This window comes from Lonchura striata, chromosome 5 (genome assembly GCF_050655825.1).
Source record: "Lonchura striata isolate lonStrDom1 chromosome 5, ASM5065582v1, whole genome shotgun sequence".
Taxonomy (NCBI): domain Eukaryota; kingdom Metazoa; phylum Chordata; class Aves; order Passeriformes; family Estrildidae; genus Lonchura; species Lonchura striata.
Window position 1 is genome coordinate 30,593,649 of NC_140707.1, and position 23,574 is coordinate 30,617,222.

The 23,574-nt window shown below is 41.0% G+C and overlaps 1 protein-coding gene and 1 long non-coding RNA gene across 4 annotated transcripts in view; one reads left to right on the plus strand and one right to left on the minus strand.

Moving 5' to 3' along the window:
• Positions 1-1,729, minus strand: part of PAMR1 (peptidase domain containing associated with muscle regeneration 1) — a 54,735-nt gene extending 53,006 nt beyond the window's left edge. For both annotated transcript variants that reach the window (XM_077784233.2, XM_021555126.3), the window contains exon 1: positions 1,588-1,729. In XM_077784233.2, the coding sequence (XP_077640359.1) occupies positions 1,588-1,660 (73 nt within the window). In that variant the 5' untranslated portion in view covers positions 1,661-1,729. The remainder of the gene's footprint in view (positions 1-1,587) is intronic.
• The window catches only part of LOC116183748 (uncharacterized), a 32,851-nt gene extending 9,664 nt beyond the window's left edge, over positions 1-23,187 (plus strand). The window contains exons 3-4 of one of the 2 annotated variants that reach the window (XR_004148440.3): positions 1,483-1,625; positions 21,469-23,187. This is a non-coding gene — a long non-coding RNA (uncharacterized LOC116183748). Of the gene's footprint in view, positions 1-1,482 lie in introns of both variants that reach the window. The other variant, XR_014955565.1, reaches the window with a different exon arrangement.
• The last annotated feature ends 387 nt before the right edge of the window (positions 23,188-23,574 follow it).

Sequence of the window (23,574 nt, forward strand, 5' to 3'; positions counted from 1 at the left end):
CAGGGCAGGGGGCAAGGGGGACAGGGGGCAAGGGGGACAGCTGATGTCCATGTGTCCTGCAGGCTCTTCTCACGCTGTTCCTGGTGTGCAAGGAGTGCGTGTTGGGGGAATCAGCACCCTCCCTCCAAAGCCCACAGCCCTTGTGTACCACTGGCCATTGTTGTCCTTTCTCCTGCCTCCCCTTGTCACTGCTGCCTTGGGGATTAACTGCTAGATTACTCTGCAGACCAGATTCTTGCCACGACAGAGATGTGCTACCCCTGCAGCAGGAGGGGTTTATGCCCACCCAGCTGCCTGACAGCCACAGCCTGTGCCCAGGGATGCTCTGCCACTGGCGGGGCTACTTCTGTGCCACTCCAGCACGACACATGCCAAGGAGCCACCTTGCCTGGCCAGTGTGCAAGGTGGCACGTGTCTGAGGGACACTGCAGGGACAGGTCAGTGCATGTGGCACAGAGGTGGGGAGAAGCTCTCTGTGCTTGTGGCCCAGGGGGAGCTTTGGCAGGAGCCCAGCCTCCCAGGATGGCTGCAGGTGCTGGTGGCCAGCCTGGTGGGCAGATGACCCTGGTCATCACCCGATCCCTGTGTTGTGAGGGCTTGGCAGGGGAGAGCACTGCAGAGGCAGACTCTGCTGCAACCCCTGCTGAGGGGGGCTCTGAAGCACCATCCTTGACACCAGTTCTTTACAGTCATTGAGATCTGAGTGCCTGCAGATCTGACAGCTCCCCTGGTAAGAGGAGTCAGCAGTGCTGAAATATGCAGCAGCTTCAAGAGTGGGTGACTTGAGGGCACCTCACCTCCCAGTCCTTAGGGCTGCAGCTCCCAAGAAAGCAGCCCACGATGCTGACAGCTGGCTGCTGCAAGCAGGTCTGGACACCTCCAGGTGTAAACAGCCCAGATTCGTGGCCATAACTACAGCAAATTTGCACTCAACAGTAAATGCTTTTTGCTCAACCTTATCAAGATAATACTTGCTGGTTCAGCAGAAACTGGGATGGGGCTTGACTATAAAAAAGATCATTCTGCTTTAACAAGGCTTTCCCTTTGAGAGAATAATATTGGAAGAGCTAAATCCCAGCTTGGAAACAATGTGTGGGTTTTGTTTTCTTTTTTTCCTTCACTTTTTTCTCCCTTGCGTTCATTCTTGGTGTTGGGGCTGGAGAGGAAAATCTCTGTCTTGCCAAACTAAACAAATTACGCTTTACAATTCAGAGACTTAAATGTCTCTTTTTATCATCATTTCCGTAGCACTGAGTGTTGAGAAAATAAAAGGAGCAATAAGAAAAGTGATTGCATACATTTTTCTTAATGGCCATTGGCAAACAAATTCAGCCAGTTGTTTCTCTTTAAGGCTATTAAGTTTGCCTGAAAATCATTCCTGAGTAAAACACACGCACACACGCACACACATGCTCTCCATGCTGACAAGAAAAAAAGTACATAAAGCAGAGCCCCTTCTTTCTGTTATTGCTGTCCCTGCAGACCTCTGCTTCCCATGACAGCGCATGAGATCAAACCCCTGTGACCACGCTGAAGGGAAGGGGCTCATTCGACCATGCCGGGAACACACACGCTCTCTTACAGTACCTCTTGGCAAGCAGGAGATGAGCAGGAGCTGGAGAAGGGTGAGTCCTACAAGTGTCCAGGGTGCTCGCTCCATACTGCCCAGGCCAGCAGCGGTGTGACTGCTCGGGAAGGGAAAGCAGGCAAACAGCTTTTACCGGGACCTCACCAGCTCCAGGCTGCGAGGGATCTCGGATTTCAGACCTCAGCACGCTCCCATCCTCACCAGAGGGGAACTACCTTCAAGAGACTTCTCAGGCGTCCAGAAGCACACGTCACCCCAAACCTCTCCAACTGCTGCCTTAACCCTTTCTGGACTCTGGCAACAGATCCCTTTTGCGATGGCTTTATTGGCTCAGTGCTCAGAGCAGAGATAGCAGCTTTCCTTATGTAAAGAAAGATGTTTTAAAGCAGGGAGAAAGAGGAATGCTGATATCTCTCTGTATGAGCCATCCCGGTTGCTGCGGGTGAGCTGAAGCTACGGACACCTCCAGAAGGAGGCACTTTGTCCTTGCTCCCCTTGGGCTTGTGGGGGCTGATGCATCCCCGGGGGTGGCAAGGCTGGGTGTGGGATGGGTGCAGAGAGGGATTCCTGTCCCACACTCCTGCAATTGGGCAGCCTGGCCAAGTAACATGGTTCACTTTACAACGTGCTTAAAATAGCCGTGCATTTTTATGGTGGGGCAGATGAATGAATGAGGCTCAGTAAAAGTTCACTCCACAGCGGATGAAAACCACAACACACAAAAGGAATCACTTGGCATACGTGTGCTTGTGCTAGTCAAAACCTTTTTAGTGTCCGTTTTTTGCCAGGAAATGCAATTTTGGCAAAATTGAAATGTTTTGTCAGAACATGTTGATATTGAGGAAATTTTTAATCCAAACAATTGAGACCATTTAGTTTGGATTTTATCTTTGTGTCATATTCTGTTTTGCCTTTTCTGTTAGCACATGCTACTGACTTTTTCTCTGGTCTTCAACCCATATTTCATAGCAGCATACTTAATTTTCTCTAAAATTTTTCTTGAACAATTTTTTTAATATTTTCCAAAGGACAGTTTTTACCTCTGAATCAGACTTTCTCAATTTGATTTCTATAGTAAGATTTCAAAATTTATATATATTATGAAGGGAGAAAATTGAAAAATTGGCATTTGCTTTGGAGTAGGAAATCAAGTAACCAAAAAAGCTTTAACAAATACCTACAGTTTGGAAAACTCAGGCATGTTGAGCAGACCCAAAAATGTGAGAGGCATTGCCAATGGAAGCCTTGAGTAGTTCAGTGTAGTGCAAAATCCCCTATACCTTCAGGTGGTCTTTCATGGGGTGAATTCCTTTAACCAGACATCTCTCTAGTTTAGGCTTGTCTGTGAGCCAACCTCTTTTTATACTGTGAATGGTCTTTTCAGGGTTTGTGCACCTTCCATATAAAACAGTACCAAAGTATTTTTTTTCCCAAATCTTTAACACTACCATTGGGAATACCAATAGAAGAAGACCTGAGATAGGTGCCAAGATTTTATGGCACATAATCCTTGCTGAGCTAGCCTGGCTGCTGCCCTGGGTGCTTTGTAGCCCAGGAGGAGGTCACCAAAGCTCTCCAAGTCCCACTGGGCCTTATTATAGCTCAGTTGCTACTTTCTCCTGGAGTCCTTTGTGGACATATCTTGCCCCAGGACCCTGAAACTCTGCCTTGGTGGTCCCTTGCTCCTTGTGATCATTCATACATATGGTCTAAACTCCTTCCTAAATCCAGCTTTGGGCTCCTCTAACAAGCCATTTCTGCTCAGTGGCAGGAGGAAAAAAACTGAGGATAAAAATGAAGCCCCCAGGAGTAGATGAAAACAGTGAAAATGGGAAGCTCTTACATCTTCACAAATAAACACTAAGCTATTTTAAAGCCTGTGTAATCATGATTAGTTTATTTCCTAGCCATTCTTTCCAATAAGCAATTAAATTATTTAAGCTAGTAAGACCTTTTTGGACTGCAAGTTGACTTACAGATGTCTGAGGCTTAGATGTCTCTGAGGGGGACTGCTCATGGGGATGTAAGCCAAAATCTGGGTTTGGTGTGTAAAGTGAATGGAAATCACAGCACTGAGTGAGGCTGGACACAGGGAAGCAGAGTTTTAAAGCCAAACACAGAAGATTTAATACTTGGTTTCATAAAGGCCAGAACCACTGGGGAAAATATGCCCACAAGGGCCACAGTTATTCATTTGGATCAGTTCCTGTGGTGAGACATTCAACATGCTAGAAAAGGAATAGATGAAGTTGTGTCTGCAGGAATCAGCTCTGCAGGGACACCTTCTATTTTAGGGTGGAAAAGTGGCCCTTGTGTACTAAGGAGGTGTGAACTAAAGAGTTAACTGGTAGATTTATGACTTTTTTTTTCCTTTTTTGGTCTCTGAGGGAATGTAATTATGCCACCAGAAGATATAGCCACACTCAGCATGACTCTACAGTGCTTAGCTTAGCTCGGCACCTTGCAAAATCAGTTTAGTCGCCTCCTTAGAGAATGGTTTCAGCAGCCAAACAAGGGAATTCAGTCATGAGCCCACAAGTTTGCACATGGCCTATTTACATGGGCTGTCTGTTGGGATGTAGCTTTAGTCCCAGGAATGACCATGGGCAACTTATACAGTGCTCCTGAATGCACTTCTTGCATTCCTATTAAGAGGCAGGGACCAAACCAGGCACATTGCACCAGCCAAATATTTCAGTTTGTATGTAATCCCCCATGAAAGAAAGCTAAAAGCTCTTAACCATGTGTCTGTGCTGCTGAGGAATCTCACTGTAGCATTTGGCTTCGATGCTGTATCTGCCTTACCATTGAATGTACAGGTTTGGAAAGTACATTCCACTGAAACTGAATTGTAAAAGGGAGTGCTGCAAAATTGATAGAGTTATTGTGTATTAATAATAACTTCCAAGTACCTAGCAATCCATTTCAACCTAGAGTAAAGCAAGACCTTTAACAATTAATAATTGACCACTGAGTGAATAATTAATGTGCAATTAATAGCACTAGTTCCTGTTTCTAATAATTTGCCATGAAATCTGAAAAACAGTGTGTGGTCCAACCTGCAAAAACAGAAAGAATGACATTATTTTATACTGGGGGAAGTGACATGCAGAGATGTGAGCTGAGGCACATACCCTGAAAAACAGTGTCAGGTCCAGGGTGGAATACAGAAACTTCATCCCATTTGGTACTTGTAGCTCTGGACTGTCCTGCTTGAGAGGACTCAGTGAAGAATAATTCAGGATGGATATGTAGTTATGTAGTTCTGAATAAATTCAGTTTGGACTTGAAATAAAAAATATTGCTTTTCAGTCTTTAAAATTTTAGCAAACTTTTTATTTCCCCCCCCCCCTAAATCTCTTGTTTCTGTTACTGGAACATTGCCAGAAAAAATTCTACTTTTGTGACTTCTGTTCAGACGATTCTGTCCCAAATGTTCCTGATCATCATCCAAAGCTCCAGAGGTTCTGCTAGGAGGAAATCTGTGATTTTCAATGTTATTCGCTTCTGCTACTACAGAATAGATGCCTTCACAGGACCTCCTTCTTACAAGAACATTTGGAGCCCATTTCTTTTTTACGGGCAATATTCCCATTTAACTAGAGGAGTTTTCTGCCAAAAAAAAGGTTGAATCATCTGGAGTCAAACATGCTCCCAAGAAGATTGTTGGAATTAGGTTTTGAACTTTAATGACTGCCCAATAATACCCATGCCACTCAAACAATATATGAAGAAACCACTGGAAAGACATCATAAAAGAAAATGGACCCATTGAGAGGGTAGAAAGGATTTGTATCTCAGGGGGAAATGAAGTTCAGATGAAACTCAGATCTGGCACTTCAGGAGTAACAGCAAGAGAGGTTAATGAAAGATTAGCACTAATATTTTGCTTCTCCCTTCAAAGCATTGTTGTCCAATATGGAGAATCCTTTTAGAGGAGCAATTATAAAGTGTTTGCCTTTAAAATAAGGCTTCTAAACTAAATTCCAGACCTTGCTGGAATATCTGAGGACCATTTTATAAGTTCCTAGGATTATCAAAAATATACTTTGCCCTTTGGGCTTCAAGTTCTGCTGAACATGTGCAATGCAAGTATACAGTGTTATGAACTGGAGTTGTGGAAGCCTACCGACACAGGCACCTACAGATAAGGGCCCTTTGTTTGGCTTTTTCTAGCCAGAGCTCTGCAAAATATTCCCATCTCTCTGTGGGGTGTTAATCTTATGACTGAAGCATTACAGTCCAGGAGAGCTAACTGGATGTGAATAGAAGGGGCCAAAGAGGTAGGAGCTGCAGTGCCAGCACACAATACAGCCCTTGACCTAATGGGACATCTAAAGAAAATGATAATGCTTTGTTAGAAAGCATTTGTATTTGATAATGTATTTGTTAGAAAGATTTTATCAGGAAAATTGAAACAGTTTAAAGTTCACAATTCCGAATATATTTCTGGACAGGTCAGCATCAAAATATGGTCAGAAAGATATGACTGCTTAATGGCACCTACCAAGAAATATGCTTTTCTTCAGTTATTATTACATGTCTTTGTCGGGATGTTTTTTTCAGTGATCCTTCTGTGTTTCACTTTTGTATGCAGTCTATGATAATCTTCACCATAGCAACATGCTTGAAATTAAAACTAGCCAGTAGTCAATCCTACTTAACAATCAGTCAGACACTGATATTATTGTCTAAGGGGATAATAAAAATGGGCTGCAATTATTTATATCCCTGTGTGGAAATTTAACAGCTTGTAGATTCAGTCATTCTTGTGATACACATTTTTCGTTTGAAGGTTATCAAATAAGGCTTTCTAAGTTAATGAATACAACTTTTAGTCAGTATAGCAAATTCCAACTGATCACCAAACATCAGAGACACGAAGATTAGGAATTATTTTGATTTTATTTAAGTTGGACTTATATTTTATGGTCTTGGGTAAATGAGAATTTATGTGAATCAGGATGGAAGCCAAGAAAAAAAGTAAGGTTTTGGGACAGAAACCTAACCATGTTCCACTAAGAAGGCCAACTGCAGCATAAAGTCCAGTCGGATGAATGTATGCATGAAACAAAGGTCAGAAAAATGTATGTGGGAAACAGTTGGTGGAGGTTAGCTTTTCATAGGCGCTCAGTATCTGATTTTTCAAATGGTTAATGTAGAAATATAACAGTTCTGGAAGTACGCTTCACAAATTGTAACTGTATTGTGGCTAGGTGATGGAGATAATGGAGTGATGTAGGACTTGTCTAACAAATTAAGAGCTTAGTCTGAAGTACTGCTTTTTTTGTCATCTCCTTTTCTCCCTTCATTGATTCTCATAAAAACTGAAATTGAGGCTTACTTTTTCTGTCCCTGTAGGTAAAATTTGCCAAAATGTCCTTAGGAAGGTTCTGTGAAAACATCTATCTGGGAATAACAGTGAAATCCCAATAACAAGGAGTAACAAAACCATTCACCCTTTATGCAGTTGTTTTACATGTCCTACAAGTAAATAATCATGAAATGTACAATAACACACCATTTATTTTCCTGATGCAACTTTTGGGAGTTCTGCTGTTCATTATTTTACATCATCTTACACTAATCAGTTTTTAGGTTTTTTGTACTTCTCTCTTGGTTGACTTGACTGACCTTGACAAAGAGGGAGAGATTGAAATAAGATGACAAAGATGATAAAAAGAATATATATAATGATTCAGAAAGAAAGAACAAGATTACTCCGACTAATAGATTAAGTGACTGAGATCTTTCAGACCAGCAGTCTGTTCTGAGAACAGTTGGACAAGTCACCAGGGGAATGCAAAATTTGATCTCATGTTATAAAAATATATACTGCTCAAAATCCCAGACCAATGTGCAGTCATGTCATCAATTTTTATTAAAAAAAAAGTCTTTGCCCTTTTCAGCTACTGTAAAACCAAGTGCTGAGAAGCAAGTTGCTGAAAAATATCATTTTACTCACTTTTTCTGTCCCTATCAAGCACTGATGTGCCAAGTTGACAGTCCTGATGGTCCTGCTCTCATGTAGTTATCCTCCATGTCATCCTTGTCATCTTTGAACTCTGGTGTGCCCAACCACAACTGCTGTTTCATTTAAAAACTTTTTAAAATTTCCTAACAAATTTTTAAAATTATTTTTAGGCAGTGACATTGGGATATGAATTGGATCATACATTGTTAAATACTGTCTCTCAGTATTTAACCTGTGCATAATTCTGAAGCACAAATCCTATCCACTGCCCTTGTATAATTCTTAGGGGAAAAATTGATTTGCATCTGTAAAATCACCAACTGTGGCACTTTTCAGGAATGCCTCCTCAGCAAGTATAGCATATGTTTGTGTCACAAAATCCTCCTCTGTGTATTGAATACCACAGAAAAATGCATCTTGGCATAATTCTGCTACTTACATAGCTATATAAATTGGGGTGGTTTAGAAATCTTATAAGCTGTTACTCAGGTAAAAATACCTTGTATAGAAAAAGTGTGAACTGAAGAATTTATTCAAGTTAATAGAAGACCTTGTGTAGCTCATAAGATGTCTGTTTAAAATATCCATGAAGATACTGCACAGTGATCACAATGATATTTTAAGCTATGACCTAGTAAAGATTAAGCATATGCCTAACTTTGGTTACATCAGTAGTCTCATTGAGTTCAGTGAGTCTAAATGACTCTTTTAAGTTTTTGAAGTCTAAAAGTACCAGTGGATAGCCATAACTGAAACTGGGAGAAGTGACAATGCCAAGGTGACATGGAAAGTTTTCTGCCAAAATCCTGGGGTGGATGGGCTTCCCTCACCTGCAGAGATGTGAGGCATTGCTATCAGTACTGCAGTTGCTGCCCTTGGCCCTCATTTTGCAGTGTGCTGCCTGTTTGGTGCAAGAAATAAAAATAAATAGATTCCATCAGTGCTGATTTCTCTCTGGGATTACCACCAGACTAGCACCAGAACCCTGCTTCAAAGGCACTACAAGAGTGACAGGAATTCTAATTTCTAAATCCTTCAGCATACACTGCTAATAAGTGTATCAGAGTTTTTAGCAAGTATTTATGTAGAAGACTCCAGGATTAGAGATCAACACTGCTGGTTCACTTTAAAGGTTAAAAAAAATCAGTTGAAACAAAAGTAAAAGATTTTTTTCCACAGCGTTATTGCTCCCCTTGGCTCTTAGCATTCACTGGCGTGCAAATTGACAGAGAGGGTATTGATTTTTACTACTTTGAACATTTCTTCCTAGAATAGGAGCAATAAAAAGGACTAGAAAATAAATAATAGCAATTCTTGTTTTCTCCAGCAGGGCTTTGATCTTACAAGTTTGAGCAGTAAAATAAAGGAATAGTCTATTCCATTGCACTCTGTCCTGCTTGAAAATCCACCTTTCTCCATCTTTGTTATTATTTCTCTATCTTGAAGCCATCATAGTACGTGCCTCATGGCAGCACAGGTTTAAATTTCCTTTATGACACCTTCACAAACTCCTATTGCACTAGAGCACAAAAAACTTTCAAGAAAAGAAAAAGTCTATACAGAAAAATCTACTTCAGGTAGTTTTAACTGCTAAGGTCCAGAAGGACCTTAGAAGGGCCAGTCTTGGATCCAGTAAAGAATTTTTAGTTTCTGCTGCAAGATTATTGACTATTGTGAGGGGGTTATTCCTGTCTATTTGGTTCTGTCCATAATACCATTGTTTGTATTCAGACACTGTTTTCTATGTGAAGATCTCTTAGCCATTGACATTTGGTTTAGATTTCTTTTCATGTATTTTTAATCAAAGGAAAACGTGATCCAAATCCAGGCAGATTGTGCTGGTTTGGGTTGCCACTCTTCATGAAGCACAATATTGTCTGCTTCTGCAAAGTGCACGTGCCAGAAGGGTGGCTGGATCTGGCCTTTGGTGCCAGCCCTGCTCTGCTGTTCTAGCAGAGTAAAGCTGCTTTACACGTTTTATGATTTTATCAAGCAAAATAAGCCACATAGGCCTCATTGTAAACCAAAATAATGGAACAATAAGTAAGATGAGTATGAAAAAGATCTGCATATTCTCAACTATCTGGAGTATATTTGGTATTAACCTCTGCCTCCCTGTGATCATAACTAAGATGGACCCACTACTTTCTTTAATAGCTTTTCTCTTTGAAGTATGACCTATCAGCTGCAAAAAGAAGAAGAAAACATAAATCAAAATGCCTTAATAAACAGTACTCAAAAATAAGTAGTTGAGACTTTTTTTCCCTTGTGTGTAGGCACAGAGTAAAGATTTTAATCAGTTTAAGATTCTTTTATAAGGTCACAGTGCTCAGTGTGATTAACTAGATATGAAATTTGGCAGGCAATACATTCATAATATGATCTAATAATGTTTGGTAGTGTGGGGAGGGAAAGAAAGAAATTGGCTGAGAGAAGATTGCTTAAAAGTTGGCAACCTTGCAAATACTGTGAGTTCTCTATGGAAATATCATCAGAATGATGAGCCAGCCATCTTTTCCAAGCTTGTGCAGAAATTTTCCTTTCAAAATATTTGTGCCTGAGAGATAATGGATGACTTCTATTACTGGATGGCTCCTGCAGAGCACTTTCAGGACTAACCTGAAGTATCCCCTGCTATTTCATTTTTGGACCACAAACTGCTTTGCCAAAAGCCTCACTCCTCAATCTTTCCCTTTTTTTCAGGCCTAGGGCTCATAGATCTGCTGGAATATTGTCACATAAATGCAGCCAGGCCAGAAAATATTAAGTACCCTCTTTGTATAGCATTCTGCCTCCAGAAATGAGCAGATAATTCCTTATTATTTCAACAGATAAAACCAGTAAACTCATTGGGATAACCTTTCTAGCTCACAGTTCTATCTTGTTCTCTACTAATAAAGGCTTAACTCAGCTCCTGAAGTGTTTTTGGTTTAGTAATTATGCTTCTTACCTCTTGCTCTCTCTTTCTATATGTTTAATTCATCTTTAAAATGTGTTAAGGTTTTGCTCCCAGAAGTTTGTGGTGGAACTGATCGATTATCTAACTTACTTTGTACCAAGAAAAAATTCTCTAATCAAGTTTGAACTTCCTACATTCTTTTTCATTAAATTACCCTTTGGTTCCCAAAAAAACAAGACAAACAGTTAAACCATACCTCTCTAACATTTTCTTGACTCACCAGGTTGGTATTTTTTGTTAAGAAAATGCTCACCAGCTTTTTAATTGCCACCAAGAGACAAGTTTAGTATTCTTTACCCTGCTTCTCCTCTTTTCCTCTCCATCCTTTAGTTCCACAATATCCATTTGAAATGCAGTGATTGGGATGAGGTGAGAATCCCACAGGGTACATTCCACTGATTAAATCAAAGCAATGCATCACTCTCTTGATCCTGTTCTTCTCTGTCCACACTTGCTGGTGTGCTGGAATGCAGCTGCCACTGTAGCCACCACATCTTTGAGCAGGATCCAGCAGGGTCCAGCTCATTTGCCTGTTCTTTCTTCCTATCTCTCTGACAGTTTTGACCCATAAACTTTGTTTCTGAGCCAGGTTGGTTTAAATTTATTTCTGTCCTTCTATAAGGCACCTTAGAAGAGGCTGTAGGGAAGTCTGAGCTATGACAGCCACCCATCCTCTACTCACTGCTTTACTCTCCTGCAAATTCATTGGTGTTTTGTCTTGCAGTGTCCTTTACTATTCTGAGCCCAGAGGTCCTCCCAGCAGCAGCACAGCTGCCACTGTCCTCATCTGCTGCAGCCTCAGATGGTTCCTGCTGAACTTCTGTTTTCACATATGCAGTTCCATTATTTATGATGTGGATCTCCCATACAGCCCTATTGGTATGAGCAATCATTGTGAACATCACCTACTTTTACCACAGAAATATTTTTTTTTTTTAAATTTGTCTTCATGCCCTTTTTTTTAATATGTCTTCCTGCCATCCCCATAGGCTCAAATATGCAAGCACTAGGTCCCATTGTAACATCAGTATCAAGTGTCTGAAATTCTTGCACCAAAAATAATGCTTATGTTACAAATGAGAAATAATAGCACTTGTGTCAGTAAAGAATGATTCATCATTCTGTAAGGCTTTGGCAATGTGACAAAGGGAAAATATTCAGGAAAAGAGAGTATTTTCCCAGTGTTGGTAAAACGTTCAATAAAATAAATATGATTTCCCTAGAGATCACGGGCAACGAACATCTAATTTCAGCCTTTACAGGAAAGTGTCACTGTTTCTTTTATTCTTTGTAACTCCACAGAATAAGGGATGTATTTATAAAATATTAATATCTAGATAGTGGGTTTCCCAGGAAAGATATTTACCATTGCTACACTTTCTTTTGACTCTTCATAAATGTACACTTGTTCTCAGTATTGATTGCCAGACAGTTATTTGGTGCAGCCTTGGGCACACACTATTCATAGAATCATGGAATCATAGAATCATAGCATCACAGTATATGCTGAGTTGGAAGGCATCCACGAGGATCACCAAAGTTCACCTCCTGGCCCTAGACCACAAAAACACACTATATGCCCAAGACTGTTGTCCCAAAGCTTCTTGAACTCTGCTAGGCTGGGTTCTGTGACCACTTCCCTGGGGAACCTCTCCCAGTGCCCAAAGACCCACTGGGTGAAAAACCTTTTCCTAATATCCAACTTAAACCTCTCATGATATAGCTTTATGTCATTCCCTCAAGTTCTGTCACTGATCACCAAAAAGAAGATTCTCACTATTGGAGACATTCTTTAGCATTGCAAATTGCCTTTAATTCAACCATTTATCTGCTGTTTAAAATAACTCTTAATTTATGAAGCACAGAACTAAATTGGTGATGAGCCAGTGTGACAATGAATGCCATACCAGACCAAGAGTACTTTTACTGGAAGCAGAACCCCTGCTTTGGAGCAGGTGCTTCAGTCCCAAGCATGAACCCTGGTGTCCAGAACTGCTCTGCCATGGAAAGTGGGGCTGTGAGCATCTCAACAAGTGCCTGCCAGAAAAAAAAGAGGTGCCACTCATTCAGACTTACTGATAGACTACCTAAAGGAAACACTATGGGAGGAAGGGCTGGCTAACAAGTGTTCATGAGCTTCTCCAACTTCTCTGCAAGAGAAAAGTGAAACACGCTTAACATCAGATCAAAAGGACCAGATGTTGGTGGTGGGCTGTATAAAACTGAGGAATTCACAAAGGACAGGAAATCTTAGCAGATGAGAGGATCAAAGAAATGTTTTTACAGCATAAAGTCTTCCCCTAATGTGTGAGAATAGGTAGTCAAAGCAAGCTGTTCTTCAACAAGGGAGAAAAGAGAGAGAGAAAAACACCATTACTGAAGAACAAAGTAAATTTTATTTATTGCTCAATTCAAATATCTGTCAAAGATAACTAAGATACATGTTTTCTACTTTGTTCACTACTTTTCTTTTTTATGTTTGCTTTTATTTAAGTAAGTCACTGTATTTCACAAGGTTTTGCATCCAAAGGGTTTACTTTCTCTGTCACAGAGTAACAATATTATCTCAAACACCCTCCAGGCAGAAATGCCAGAAGGAGAGGCTCCTACTCTTGTGGCTGGCTGGTTTGGGCAGCTGCACCAAAAGCAGGGAAACCCATCCTGTGGTGGAGCATGCACAGTCAAGAAACCTCTCAGAGAGATGCTTATCTTCATAAGGATGTTTGACATTGAATGGGTCCTGAAATGCTTTCTTCAATGGAGATGGACTGGAATATCATATCAAGACCATAATCTGGTTAAAATTGGCCTATCAAATGTGAGGTTTAAAAAGTTTTCAGATGTCTCCAGAAGTGTGGTCATTTCTGGCATAAGGGATTGGCTGTTGGTTTCTTTTCCTTATCCTTTGCTTTTTGTTTCCTAACTCAGCCTCTTATCCCTGTGTAACGGAAGGAAAAGACATGATCAAAATTTCATGGCAAATGATATGGCACAGTTCACAGGTGGAGAAAAATTGTTGATCAGGCCAGGTGATATAGCTGGAAAAAACAGACAAGTTTTCAAGCACACAAGCATAAATGAGCCCAGAAGCTTGTCAGTTTTCCCCAGCTGTGAAACTTGGTATTACAAGAGCTATTTCCTCTCTCTGTGACTGGTTTGTATGGATCGTCTGGGAGCACAGTATGGAGAATGTGCTGGGAGCAAGGGAGCCCAGGGAAGTGTCCTAGCATCCCACTTTATAAACTGACACAGCCTTGGCTGAGAAGTGTCTTGTTGCCCTGAAATCGCTCTTAATTCAATCCACAATAAAATCAGTACAAATAAAAGCATTTTTTCATTAGATCCAAAGTAGATAATGTCTCAAAATTTATGAAAGGCAAAGCTGAAGCTATGGAAGGAAAAACTAATTTTAGATTCATTAGGGAGAGACTCCCTCCTACAGACCTTTCTCTGCCTTTCCCCAGCAGTTCATTTCAGCCTTTCCCCATGCCCACCTGGCAGGAGTACTCCTGTCCATTTGCCTTTCCCCTCAGATTTAACTCAGAGGAGAGTTCACCTGGGCAGATTACCACAGGTCTCAAGCCTGATTTCTCCTTGAAGCCTTCCAGAGAATGCAGGCAGGTCTGATCCCACTCCCTGAAATCTATTTATTTATTTTCTATCCTGATTATTCTTCATTAAAATATGGGTTGTTTGACTTTCCCTGCAGTGCACCAGGTGTTATTTCCCGTTCTTCTCTGACCACTTGCCCATGCACTGTGCTTCCTTCCATGTCCACTCACAGCCATAAATGTGTATAACTTTGCATTTGTGACCTTACACTGGACCCCACACATCACAGTAATTGTGCATTAACAAATGTGCTTGATGATAGCATCTCTGTGAGATAACCCCACACATCTCCTGACTGAAACAAGACACAAAAAGGAATTAAACACTTCATGGCAATTGAAGATTTGGCATTGTTGACTTTGAATACGTTTCTTAACATACTCAAGTAAGTATCCCACTGTCACACCTCATAACAATAATGAAAGCTTTCTCACAGCTCTGAGCAAGGAGATGATGACTATATATCATTTTTTATTTGAGGGGCTGAGACAGATGGGCTGACAGATTAAGCTCACAAGTGTATTTATCAACATGGTCCAAAATTAGATGCTTAGACAATTTTTTTTTGTTTCTTCTTTTGTTTGCTTTTAAACTCTGTTGTTTCTTCTAAAAGCACCAAAGCAGACTCCCACTGGCTTTCATTACTGCTGTCAGTGATCATCCTTCTGGCAGTCACATCTTTGGATGCCGAGTGAGGAATCCTGAAAAACCAAATTCAAACAGGTGAAAAGTTTAGCTTAAGAAACCCAGATGAAGTGTTTGGGTTTTCTGTGTTACTCTTTAACAGAACTATGGATTAAATCTGCTGGATTCTGCCTGTTAGAGCAGAAGGCATTCTCTCTTTCTTGTATTCCTTGATTTAATTCTCCACAATACTGCCAATTTCTGCAGGCTGTAAGGCAGATGTCTGGCCACTTCCTACTCTTGGTTAAACACCAGAAAGCAACATTTTACAAAGCTCTCTCCCTTTGTGTCATTTTGTGCAAGATAAGCAAAGCAATTGGTAAAAATGCTTGTTTGGATGATGCACCTTTGTTCAGGACTTTCAGTGCTCCCAGGAAACCCTGCTGTCTGAGCAATGCTGTTTTGTTTTTATTCCATTATTTTAAACATTCTGAGACATTTCAAGACCAGAATGAGCTGCAAGGTCGGCTTCTTAAGGCTGAGGGTGAGACACACAGCTGGGCTGCCTGTGACTTGGTGACTCCGCAGCCAGAAAGTTCTGCCTTGACTGAGGCACCTTGCTGAGATATAAGGAGAAGCAGAAAGGAGAAATAAGGAGAAATGGCAAAAGAAAGTGCAGGGTGAGTCTGTGCTGTCCTTGCTCCTTTCAGAGACAAATAAGAAAAGGCTTGAAAAGTGGGACATTTTTTCCCTCCTGAAAAACCTCCATGCTTTTCTTGTTTTTAACCTTTCAAGCATCAGAAAGGTCAAGATTTATCAGAAATGCTTTTCCTTGTGGAAATGCAAGGATATCTGTGTTACTGGCTGTATAGAGCAGACTAAGATTAGTCTTCAGCAAACTGATCTTTTTTTCCTCCAGCTGTCTATAGTAGTGTTGAATTAAACATGTACTAACAAAAGCCAGAATTTTAAACAGTCAAGGTATAATTTACTTTTTCTCTAAGTTATTTGTGCCATACCTTTATCATAGTTATCATAATCCTATTAGTTCTTAAGCTGTCCAGAGGGTTTATCAGGAAAAAGAATAGAGACAAAATGTGAATTTTTCATGTGCAACGTATCTGCTGAAAGGTTCTCTAAGAATATCTGTAAAATGCAAACACTCTCAGGCTTTCTTCATAGATAGAAGAATGCAAAACAAAGGCATGGGTTCATTTCCAAGAGCTGGGAAAAGCTGTGGTTAAGTCACCATGGAGGTATTTAAAATGTGTGTAGACAAGGTTCTTCAAGACATGACTTAGTGGTGGAGTTGTCAGTAGTAGGTTTATGTTGGACTTGATCTTTTACAAGCTAAATGATCCTATAATTCCAAGAGTTTTCTGATTTCTCCTGCTCTGGGTCTGTAGTCTGCTTTCCATGTGCAGGAGGCACACAGCTGATGCAGTGAAAACCAAAAGCCTTTCAGCCTTCAAAATGTGTTCACCTGAACAATAATACCTCTGATCCCACTGTTATTTCAAAAATCTTGGGTTCTACTTCCATGCAAAACGTACCAGGGCTGCCTCAGGAAATGCTGCCACAGGGATCCCCAGTGCTCCTTGAGCAGCACTGAGCCAGGGTTTATCACAGACAGAAGCTGTTCAAGTGTGCAGAAAACAGGCAGCAGGTGAGGGAGAAACACTGCACTGGGTTGTCCTCTAAAAGCTGCTGTAGCACGAGAGCCCTGGCTCTGAGCAAAGCTGTGTGAAACGAGCTCAGCTAAAATACAACATTGCACAGGATGAGTGTTACACACTTGAGAACTTTGGTCAAAAAGGATTCCTTTGTCTGGAAGATACCTAGCCTCAGTTCTGAGGAAATTTGGATGTAATAATGAAAAACAAAAACTGCTTTTTTTTCTTCTTTTCTTTTTTTCGTTGGTTTTTGTTTGTTGTTTGTTTTTTTTTTAACCTGAAAATTGCTGAAGCTGAGGGAAGAGAAATCCACTGAGACAGAAGCCAAATAAAAAGGTTGTCATTATTCTCATTTACTCTTTTACCCTCTCCTCATGATGCCGTGCCAGGACACACACTGAAAAGTTTACTGGGTCCTTGAATGAAGGAACACAACTCTCTTTCTGTACAATGAAAGCATGTATATTTCAGTGTGACACCAGGGAGAGATACTCAACAATGATGTCTTTTGTACAAATGAGAGTCTTTATTCAAGAGGAAGATAGCTGTGATGCTGATAAAAATAATAATTTGTAATTTCAATATGATGTTTTTCCTCCAAAAGACCTCACAAAGAAGAGCATTCTTATCCTATCATTATATCAAAAGAGAACTTTTACAACAAGTAATGAAGGAGCTAGTCTAAGATCAATTGGTAGATTGTGGGAGAGAAATAACCACTGTCCTGTTCCTGTCCCACATGTTTAGCCTGCCCTGGGAAACATGCTGAAGGTAAGAGTTGCTTCCTCTGTCTGATCTTCTGAGGGAGGAATTAACACTCATGAAATTTCATCTTCTCCCTCTACTGCTGTTGCCACTCTTCATGCCCTCTTGCCAGCTTGGCACGTTTTCTCCAAACCCTGAGCAGCCTGGCCACAGACCCAGCATGACTGAAGAGGGCTGGTTTGCTGTGGCTGTCACGGCTTTGCTGCAGGGCAGGCAGTGCCCTGAGCAGTGAGCTGCACAAACCTCTTGCACACACACACACACACACACACACACACACACACACACACAGCTCACACCACACACACTGCAGCTCCCAGCAGCCTTGCTGTGTGGGAGTAGCCCATCTTGTCCTCAGAACAGCAGATGTCCAGGCCATATGTCTCCTTTAAGAATCCTCTCAGCCTGGGACAGTCTTACAGCAAAGGCCTTGTGGTAAGGGCAAGGGCGGTGGGGAAATGCAGTATCACCTTACAGGAGGAGAAAATTCCAGTCTGGGAAAGAGATGCTCAGAGCAGCTGAATAAGAAACAGATATGTAGTCACTTGCCTGAGATTCAGGTGTTATTGCCATCGAATGCTGAGAAGCAGTCTTATGATGTAATTTTTAAAAATTAAAAAACAGTTAAACCTGATCCATTTTTTATAAGGAAGTGTGTCTTTTTCACAAAGATGACTTCCAATTTATTGTACATACATCATTAGGACACAGCAGCTACAGGAGCCTGGAAATCCAGGTGCTGAGCTTTGCAGTGCAATGTGCTGCAAGGGAACAGCCTGGCAATACTTTACACAACAAGTTCACCCAGCGATTATATGGAAGTAGCTTCCCCAGATGAAGCCTCATTATGGCAGATGCTGTGCATGCACAGGGAGAGAATCCTTTCCCAGATAGGTTATGGTCTCTCTAACACAGACACTTCAGAGCTTGAGGCATAATGAAAGGGGATGTGTTGTCAAGGATCTCAAGGGAGTTTTGTGGCAGAAGTGCAAACACAATAAATTCAGATCTGCTGAGCTAAAGCCTGTGTCCCGACTTCAAAAGCCCCTGCCTTTCACTGAGCAATTTCATACTACTTTCTTCTTGTCTCTCCTCTCCAGATGTTTACTGGAAACTACTGTGGCATGGTGGCTAGAGGTTCAGATCCACAAAGGAAATAAAAGAAACAAGAGAAACCTCCTTTGGGCTACTCTGGATAGAACTGAGGAGGTTTATGTATGGAAAATAACTGTTTGCCAGGGATTTAGGGGTTGAAGGGAGACCTGTGAAGTGTCATCACTAGGGCCAGGATAAATGGAACAAACCCCAGCACATCCTGAACAGATACATCAATTTCAACAGAGTTGTCAATTAGCACAGAGCAAGTCAGATGTCACTGGAGAAAAATCTCTGCTCTTCAGGGAAGGGAGGAATCTCTCCGTGACTCAAGAGCAGATGGTTTGGCAGCAGCAGCACAGTCAGCTCCTAGCATTGGATTAACAAATTACAGAGAGATATGCTCCCTCCTTTGTGTTTACAGCACATGACTGGAAAGAGGGCTCAGGAAAAAAGGATAATGTGAAAAGAACTCACATGTAATGTCAGCTGAGTGGCCAGAAAGGATTCTCATGAAAGCCAGCAGCCTGCAGCAGGATGCTGCCTGCCTCCCTCTAGCAGATACACATTTCTGTTGGGCATAGGACCCTACCTTCTCACTCAAAATAAAACACAGCATTATGAAATGCTGATATTTCCCTCTCTCTAATTCTCAGTGCTTAAATTAATGCTGAGCCTGTGTCTTTAAGCCCCGTTTGTTTCTTCTCTTGTTGCCATAGAGTTTAGTGTTTCCATGTTTGAGATTTCCTTTTTTTTTCCTTCCAGACATTACTCCATCAGCACAATTCCAGACCTGGGATTCCAGCCACTTTGGGCTAAAGGGAAACTCATTTTTGTTGCTATAAAAAAATCAAGCCATGTAAATGCCTGTGGCTCAGATTTAGGTCCTGTGTCTAGGAATAGCACAGGGTGAATAAGAGAGGTGAGGAAGAAGCAAACATCTCTGTGCATCTCCTCTCGTTTCTCTAGTTCTACCTGTCCTTTCAAGGACAGGGAGAGGAAGAGACCTTTGCCATCCTCTGGCACAGTAGCAATCCTTACGCTTTTGTCTGGATGATTTTTAGTATGCTTGCCTCTGATTGTCTATCTGAAAAACAGAAGTAGTGAATGGATATTTAATTGCCTTAGTAAAGTGTCTGCTGGTACAGGGATGGAAGATATGAGCTAAGCACAAAGTACCAGTAATATTAAGCTATTTCTTACAGCACTATTAGCACTGCTGTCTGCAAAACATTGCTGTTGACTCACCCTGGCATGCAAATTATTTAGGCTGTACAATGTGTCAATCTGTTACAGTGCACTACAGGTTGAAAGAATAAGATAAAGTACTCTGAGGAATATAGCATTAAGTTTTAAGTAGCTCTAAATAAGTGCTACAGCTAATTATTAACATTATACATTTCACTAAATTGCATTAAAATAAGAAAAAAATCTTATTTCAGTAGCTTAATTAGCTACTGTATTATGTCATACTGTAATATATTATGAACAGCAGTACATGCTAGCCATGTATTGAGAAATTATATTAAAAATGCAGATCATTTTAGAAATGGGGAAAATTTAATTGGGAGTAATTTTTTTTTTTTGCAAACGGAACATTTTCTACAGTGCTTTTTCTAATTGTAACATTTTTTTCATTCAAATTCTATTTTTGACCCTCATGAATTTCAAGGAGAAGAAAATCTAATCTCAGTCCTGGGACTTTTCATGAGATTAAAATAAGAAGTGTGGTGCCAAAAGCAAACAATTTTTCTGGTTTCTACCCACTTGTGATTTTTTGTGGTTTTAGATGAACATTTCCTGAATACTCACGGGTTATGTTGCTCAGGGAAAACCCCTGAGAGAAAGGAATTTCAATAAAGAGCTTGTTGGCCATACTATGGTGATTTATTTTTATTACCACTTCTTGAAGCAGTATCTTTTTGTGTTTTTCCTTTCTTTTTTTAACTTCACACATGAAAGAATGTTTCTGGCAAAGGGGAAACTAGTAAAATCCTCAGGGTGAAAGTGTCTCATTTGGGCTGTCTTGAGAGTCCAAAAGAAAAGAAGGCTAACAATAGAAGCAAGGCTGAGAAGTTGGGTAAGTCATGGTTAGGGAAGCAAAAAATGTTGATCAGCTGTGGGAATTCCCAAGCCTCACTGCCAGAACAGTGTGCAACAATGCAGGAACTTGTTGCTGCAGCAGTGAAGATCCACTCTGTGCTCTGGAAAAGCACAGGCAAAAGTTCTGGCTCCCCTGTGGAGACTCTTCCCAGAGGCTGGTAAGGCTGGCACAGCACAAAGCAGCTCTGCAGCAGAGCAGGAATTATAGGTCCATTTGTTAGGCAGCCCAGACAAATGAATGGTGGACAATACCTGACCTTTACAAAGAGTCTCTAGCTGGGATTTCTGTTATCTCAACATTTCCCATCCTCTCTAGCTTTGCTAGGATCCACAGTGAAGCCAATTAAGCTATCAACCAGAAGCACAAGTAGCTAGTAAGGACCGACAGGTAAGGTGATCTGGATCTTCTCCTTTTCCAGGTTCCCTGGCTATCAGAGAATGTGCACATTTCTGTCCAAGTCAAATTATAGCCTGCAGTAAAAACCAAGAGGGATGTAAAAACATTTGCAAAATCAAGATGTACATTCAAGCAATATTGTCTGATGCTGCACATCAGAACTGCAATTGTGAAAATCAAACCATGGCTTGGGAGGGGAAAAGCTCAAGCTGCATCTAAAATCCTAATGAGGATTTGAAAAGATCCTAAAGACGATCCATAAAGATCCATACAGGCAGATTCTCACAAAGGTTAGAGATGTACAACCACATATAGAAACTGTGCATTGGAAATCCCGAGCTCAAGCTTCTTATTAGTACAGGGCTGCTGCCTTATCCCTGCTAGGGGCAGGGGGCAGCTGTGGATTCATCTTCTCTTTCCTGAGCTCCCTTCTGTACATGACAAGCTAAAAATTATTTTTTGTTCCTACCTCCTTGCCAGCAAGCCTAATTGCTCAGCTAATTGCCCCCTCACCAGCCAAGTTAATACACAAGCTAAATTCAATGTTTGAATTTCCACCAAAAGAAATATTTTGGAAATTTAATAGCACAGCTGTTCTACTAAGGCTGCCGGAAGGGAACTCTCACCAACTTTTCTGGAGCAAAGATTTATTTTATCTTCTGCCATTTTATTTTAAAGGTCCAGATCCAGATGATGTCATCTTTTTGCCAATTACACTCCTGTGTCAGCTGCATCCAGCCAGCTGCATCCAAGAATACAGAATGTCGAAGGCTCTGAGCTCCAAGAAATGTCTCAGCTGGTACTTGACTCCCCTTGTTTTCTGAACATCTTGCATGTGTGCACAGAAGGCTTTTGCTATTTCATCTCAAATCTGACATCCCAATTTGTAGAGCTCTCATCATGATGGCTGATTTTGATTGTGTGGTTTTGACTTCCCCACTCACAGTAATAGCCACAAACAGGAATGTCCAGCTGGACAAACATCGTGTGATGGGTGAGCAGCTGGCTCACAGGGTGGGCACAAAGAGTTACAGGAATGGGGTGACATCAGATGGTCACCTGTCACCAGAGGGGTTCCACAGGGCTCCATCCTTGGTCCTGTGCTCTTCAATATCTTCATAAATTATTTGGATGCAGGATTTCTTCATCCAAGGTGGTGAAAAAGTATCATTGAGACAAGTTTTGAGAGAGCTGAACTGTTTACTGCTATGTTGGCATTCAGACCATCAAGCCCTACTAAAAACAACAAACCATGGAATAACTTGAATTTCAGTAGAGATTCTTAGTGATCCACTGTGAGCATCTAAAAAACTTTTGACATTTCAGAGCATTTGACCATGAGCAGATTCAACTTTGATATTTGAAAATAATAAAGCAAGTATGATGGGTGTTGCACATCAAATATTGTTTTGTTTCTCGGGCAGAATTCATAACATGAGCTCATCTGAGCATGTCACAGCTGTAGTCTAAATCAGAGCCTAAGCATCATCCTCACATTGCATATTTAACTTAGTAAATATTGTGCTTTCTTTGGTTTTGGCAGCAGGAGGCAGGAAGTTCTCAAAGTCCTTGTGTGGGCTCCTAAGTGCTGTAGCTCCTGATGAGAGGATATACAGAAGGAAGGTCCAAGGTCTTTATACAGGCTTTGTCCTTGTCCTTTGTACTAGCAGGCAGAGAGACAGCACCAAAAGTAATTTGAGATAATTGCTTCAGGTTGCCTGTCCATACACTGGCATAACACAACAGCACAGAGTGAGGAGGAGGCTCATGGTGATGGGACCCCTACAAAGCCAAATTGCCCCTTGTTGGGGCTTAATTTGAGATACCTCTAAAAAGGCAGCAGAGAAATGTAATGTATTTCTTTACACTTAGTTCTTTTCCAGAATAATAGAACATCTGGTATAGACTTTGTGAAGAGACCTGTAATGCCTGTATCTGCTTCAGTGGTTTCAACATCCTAATGCCAAACTTAAAGACAATTTTAAGGTAAGGACTGGAAGGCAGGGTGGAACACAGGTGGGTCCTGGTGATCTGAACAGAGGAGCTGAAACAGCCCGTGCAGTTTCTTGTCCGACCCAGGAACACTCAGTTCAGCTCCTCCCTACCACCAATTTGCCATTTTTTGTGGGGTAGATTACACTAAGCTCCATCTCTACTGCCACTCCATATCTGAGGAAGTTCAGATGTCTATTCAAATCTATCTCAAAGCTTAAAAAATATAATATCTATATCTATATATATCTATATATGTATATATACACTTTCTGTATAATGTATTTGTTTGTTTGTGCTGTGTTCTCTAATCTCCCTGGTCTCTTTTCTTGTGACTAAGTTGAAAAACATATTTGTGATGCCTAACAAAGAGCAGGAGGAAGAGAAGAGAGTTCACTTCAGTAACTCATGACTGTGTTTATTTTTCTCTTCTTTGAGGGATTTGTTTTATGACTCTCACTAAACTGTTTACAGAAAGTTCAACAGCTAGGCAGAAAGTCACTCACAAGGAAACTGGGTGAAATTAAAACAAAAATGTTGGTCAGCTTCCCAGAGGAAAGAAGGTTTTTGTCTGTTATGTCTGTTCTGCTCTTCCTCTCCACCCACATACTGGAGAAGTTCAAATGGGATAAAAATGGGGAATTGGGTACGGATGAAAACTGAAAGAACTGTAGCTGGTCTAGAAGATAGCAAAATTAATTTACCCCTCAAAACTTCTGGCTTTTCCCAATCTTTAATTTGAGATCAGGGAGAAGGACACAGACCTACATAAGCCAGAAGTTATGTGAAATG